Source organism: Aethalodelphis obliquidens, unplaced genomic scaffold (assembly GCF_003676395.1).
Source record: "Aethalodelphis obliquidens isolate GAN/ISIS:26980383/991018 unplaced genomic scaffold, ASM367639v1 scaffold17, whole genome shotgun sequence".
Lineage (NCBI taxonomy): Eukaryota > Metazoa > Chordata > Mammalia > Artiodactyla > Delphinidae > Aethalodelphis > Aethalodelphis obliquidens.
In genome coordinates this window covers 5273860-5279373 of record NW_020837961.1, presented here as the reverse complement: position 1 = coordinate 5279373, position 5514 = coordinate 5273860, and the positions used below count along the sequence as shown (strand labels likewise).

General features: G+C 44.4%; 1 protein-coding gene across 1 annotated transcript; it reads left to right on the top strand.

Moving 5' to 3' along the window:
- Positions 1 to 1787: 1787 nt before the first annotated feature.
- TKTL2 (transketolase like 2) lies at positions 1788 to 4194 on the top strand. Its single transcript, XM_027116922.1, is given in 12 exon segments — positions 1788 to 1834; positions 2125 to 2259; positions 2356 to 2462; positions 2465 to 2533; positions 2536 to 2582; positions 2584 to 2725; positions 2728 to 2978; positions 2980 to 3161; positions 3163 to 3416; positions 3419 to 3439; positions 3442 to 3719; positions 3721 to 4194. Coding segments are annotated over 12 exon segments (2007 nt in total).
- Positions 4195 to 5514: the final 1320 nt, after the last annotated feature.

Here is a 5514-nt window from a genome sequence, read left to right as displayed (position 1 = left end):
CTTTAAAATATTTTATAGATAATTTACAAAACATTCTTTTTTTATGTAGTTAAAAAAGAAATCCACACGGTCTCACAGAACAACAGAGGGAAATTCACACTCACTATCTAGGGTATTAAATCTTCAAGACTACATTCTTTTCTTAAAAAAATTGATCTTTACTAATGTTAAGAACTTTCCATTTAATACTTTTGGAAATAGTTGTGCAATACTTTAAACGAATGGAAGAATTGGGGAACTTTAAAAGAAATGTTAAGTACCTCTTATTTCTCCCATTTTCTTCAGGTAAACACTGCCTCATAGACCATTTTTATACTATCACGTTTACCAATTGTTTGGGTTTATTAGAGCTCTCCTTAGCCAAAATAATAGTGAGTTGCCTATGTTTATATTCACTGCCTTCCTGTCAGCCCCTAATAGTTTGCTATTATGATACTACGAATATTTTTTTCTTTAATTTCCATCTGTACTCCCAGTCCTAGTTTAGTATGTTTTTATTTTCTCTTCCTTTTTAAATCTAGTAAGCAAGCACTAATTTGTAAAAGGCATGCAGAGTAATACAAGATGACCTTCTAAGAATTTTTCCGACTCCAACATTCCTTCAGCAAGTCTTAAAATCTTGTCAGTGTCATACCATTATGGTTTATTCTAATATGTATTCTTAAAAATAAAAACGGTACAATTAAAGTGGCAAATAATATTTAAAATTTTTTCTGAGCTATAAGAGATATATAAAGAGTAGCAAGACCCCTGAGTTAGTTGTTTACAACCCAACTGAACATTGAGATTATCTGGGGAGTTTTAAAAATTACCGATGCCTAGATCCTTTACCCAGAAATTCTGATTTAATTGCTTTGGAGTGCAGCCTGGACATGAGATTTGTTTTTTTAACTCCTCAGATGATTCTCAAGTACTACCAACATTGAGAACCACTGGTGTAAGCCTATCTGCAGATTACTGATTCTTAACCTTGACTAAACATCAGAACTGTGAAACAAAAATCAGTATCAAGGCTGCCAAGAACAAAGAGCTTTACTGAGGTCTTAGGAATTGCAATTCTGGAGACACAGATTGGGGTAAAACTGAGAGAGTGTGCAGGGAAGAGAAAGAGTCAGGGGCTTATAAAGACAAAAGCCACAAGGTTGTTAAAGTTGTCTGGCAAGAATTATGACTGACCCTCATGCAGGAAGGAGATATTTGTCCTTAAGTGATAGGCTATGAGCGTTACTTAGGGTAAGGGTCCAACAAGCATCTTAAGTTTCTGGAACATTGGGCAGGTGTTCTGGTGTTCAGATGTTACGACAACCAGCGGCCAAAAGTTCGGAATCCATTCGGAATCACTTCTTCAGTGGCCTCCCAGCTCCATTTTGGAGAGTTCTCTTAGCAACACCATTTAATTTCCCTCACAGAGAATCGAAAGGTGCATTAAAACTATAGCGTCCGAAGACTTCTAGTTCCATAGATTAAAATCCGGCTTGCCTAAGGTGGAGTCCAGGCGTTTTGCTTGTTTTTTGTGTCCAGTGTGATGATTTTAATGTGAAGTTAATAATCATTATTAACTTATAATTACTCAAGAATCAAGCTGCTCAACACCGCAGAGTGGGAGAGGATATAGTGCTGTCATTGTGCTTTTGTGTTTTTAGACAATAAGCTATAACCCTTGCCCACCAGAAGTGTTCCATGGCACAAGTTTAGTTTTATAACTGAAGCAAATAAATTCATTTTATTTAAAAGCTATTATTACTAACAGTATTTTAGGGTATACTTGGGAAATTGCAGTTCTAGATATGCCACCATTCAGCGGGTCTAGATTTGACCTTTCCTGCACCTTTTGGTACTTCTATCTGCAAGTCACAGACAGGATTTTCAGCTGCTCTGAAAAGTCTCGTTGACACAGAGCTGCCATATCGGTTAGATTGAAAGTGACTTTGGATAATTCCCGTTAATGCTCGGCTACAGAACCGTGAAAATGTCTCAGACGTGGCTTCGAGGAATGAAAAGCAGCACGACTTCAACAAACAGCTTCCCATAACACACGGACAGAAGAATGCCCCCTTCTGAATGTATACCACGAGTTAGGGTATAAAGACATTTAATTACTTTTCATAATGTTGAACATGGCAGTGACAAAGTAGTAAAAACCCACTCACCGGAAGAAGGCGTAGCAAGGCGAGAACCCAAGGCGGCTTGGCTAGCAGTTTCCTCAGGGAGGCGGGCCCAGCGAGCGACGTCACCTGACGAAGCCGCGGCAGCGGTCACGTGACGGCAATGCCCCGCTCGTTTCCCCCGGAGGCGGGGCCAGGGCGCGCTGTTACGTGACGGAACCGTCCTAGCACCGCCCCTTTCGCTCCTCAGAAACCGGGGAAGACGCCAACGTGGCAGACACCGCCCCCCCCCCCCCGAGGACGCGACCACCGTGCTGGTCCTGCAGGACTTGGCCAACCACCTGCGCATCCATTCCATCAGGGCCACCCCACGTCGTGGTGCAGCGCGGCCGAGGTCGTGTCGGTGCTCTTCTTCCACGCGATGAGCTACAGACAGAGCCGGAGCCGCCGGACAGCGACAGGTTCGTCCTCTCCATAGGGCCATGCGGCTCCACTGCTCTGTGCCAACTGGGCGGAGGCGGGCGGCACCAGTGAACCTAACCTGCTGAACTTGAGGACAATTCACTGTGCCCCGGAGGGACATCCCACCCCCAGACTGTCGTCTGTCGATGTGGCGACAGGATGGCTGGGTTGGGCGCCGCGTGTGGAACGGCTTATGCTGGCGAGTACTGGACCAGAGCCAGCTACCGGGTGTTCTGCCTCCCGGGCGACGGCGAGGCCTCGGAGGGCTCTGCTTCCCACTACAGTTTGGGTAACCTCGTGGCAGTCTTCCACGTGAACCGCTTGGGACAGAGTGGCGTGGCGTCCCCAAAGCACCGCGCAGACATCTGTCGGCGTCGCCGCGAAGCCTGTGAGCGGAACACTTGGGTAGGGAGTGGATGGCCAGGACGTGGAGGCCTTGTGCCACGCGTTTTGCCGAGCGACGCGAGTGAAGAGCAAGCCCGCTGCCGTAGTTGCGAAGACCTTCAGGGGCCGGCGTATTCCAGACGTTGAGGATGCGGAGAACTGGCATGGAAAGCCGGTGCTGAAAGAAAGAGCAAATGAAGTCATCAGACTAACAGAGTCAGATACGGACCAACAGGAATCTCATACCCAAACCCCCTGTTGAAGGCTCACCTCCAGTCAGCGTCACAGATATAAAAATGACCTGCCTGCCTGATTATAAAGCAGGCGACAAGATAGCTACTCAGAAAGCATATAGTTTGGCTCTAGCTGAACTGGGCCATGCAAATGAAAGAGCCATTGTCCTGTATGGCGACCCAAAGAACTCCATCTTTTCTGAGATATTCAAGAAAGATCACTCTGAGCATCTTATTGTTTTACTGCGGAACAGAACTGGCCTGTGCCACACGTGGTCGAACCGTTGCTTTTGTTAGGACTTCAGCTGCCTTTTTGACCAGAGCATTTGATCAGATCCGGAAGGGAGCCATATCTCAAACCAGTGTCAGTCTTAGTGGTTCCCACTGCGGGGTGTCCGTTGGTGAAGATGACCCCTCCCAGATGGCCCTGGAAGATCTAGACATGTTCTGAAGCATCCCCAATTGCACTGTGTTCTATCCAAGTGATGCCGTCTCGACAGAGCGTGCTCTTTATCTGGCTGCCAACCCCAAAGGCGTTGTGCTTCGTTCGGACCAGCTGGTCAGAAACTGCAGTTATCTATACCCCACAAGAAAATTTTGAGATTGGACGGGCCACGGTCATCCGCCACATTGTTAATGACAAAGTCACAGTTATTGGAGCTGGAGTTACTCTGCCTAAAGCCTTAGCGGCTGCCGATGCTCTTTCTCAACAGGGTATTTCTGTCTGTGTCATTGACCTGTTTACCATTAACCCCCTGGATGCTGCCACCATCATATCCAGTGCAAAAGCTACAGGCGGCCGGGTTATCACGGTGGAGGATCACTACTGAGAAGGTGGCATTGGAGAAGCCATATGTGCAGCCATCTCTGGGGAGCCTGGCATCCACGTTCATCAGCTGGCAGTGTCAGGAGTGCCTAAGAAAAGCGGGAAACCTAGCGAATTGCTGGATATGTTTGGAATCAGTGCTAGACACATCATAGCAGCTGTGAAATCCACCTTAATGAACTAAAATAGCTGATTTCTTAAAAAGTCAGTCTGTTCACATTGGTTTTAAAACACTGGTCTCTTTATATTACATTCATGCTTGTAGTGACAAAGCTATCATTTATACCTATAGTGTTGGGCCTTTTTTTGTTTTTTAAACAAAGCCATTTAACACCTTTCCTCATTCCTAATTCAGAAATTCAGGTCAACTACCTTTCTCTTAAACTGTGACTATATATACAAATGTCACTCTCATTTCTGAATCATTAAAGCAAGTTATAATAGTTTAAGTAACAGAATAGTAAACAAAACAACCACCTCATACAAAGTTTGATGATAAGACTACAAATAATCGACCAGGTTGGGAATTAACATAGGTTAACAGTTCTTTAAATGTGTGTAATTTCTTTGTATGTAAAGAAAATGTGAATTTCATTGTAGACTTCAGTAGCCTAGGTTTTGAAGCAAGTTGGAGCTTTCATGTAATGCCATCCTACCTGCAGCTTCCTGGATAATGTTTGACTGCAGTTCCCTGGGCATTTCCTTGGAAGTTTGCCTTCATCTCTCCTCTGCAGTTTAGAGGCTGAAGGACAGCAGTGAAAGCTCTTATGATGTACCGTGCTGCTTGCAGTGACTGTTCTGTAAAGAGGTGAAAGCCTGATTAGCTCTAGTTTGCACACTACACTGTTTCGTGAGGTTTCAGAAATGTTTCATTTTCTCAGTGACCAAACAACGTTGCTAACTTGATTATATTCATCTACTAAGGACACTAGAGTCAGTGTAATAAAGTATTTAAAAACCAATAGCTTTATTCAGTTTATGCCATGTACGTGTGACTTGGTTTCTCTCTGATAAGGAAAAACCTTCTGTCTAAACCAGAAGCAGAAAGAGTCATGTCCCCCAACAGTAATCCTGGGAAAAGGTCCGAGCTGCAGACAAATCACTGGAAAACAACGTGTGGGCTGAAGCAGGCCCCTTGCTTTTCACTGTGAGTACATAGATTATGTGGCTGGAATACAAGAACAAAGTACCAGTCAGGAAAATCAAACACGGACCCAAGGTTCAAAAGTAAGTTTAAAATTACTTTTTGTCAGGTAATTAGCTCCTTAGTTTTATTACCTTCACTAAGTGCCCTCTTTAAATTCTTTGGAGACATAACCAATTTGTCTCCGGGTCATTGTTCTAGAAGGTATTGCAGAGACCAGAAATTGCCAACCGGGGAATCAGAGAAGTTGGGGCCTGCTCGGGATGCTGTCTGTCCTTTTTCTCTGAGCCAGTTCTGGTTTCTCCTTTTGAAAATTCATCATGATAATTGCTCTGTTTATTTCCTAAGATTTAAAAATTA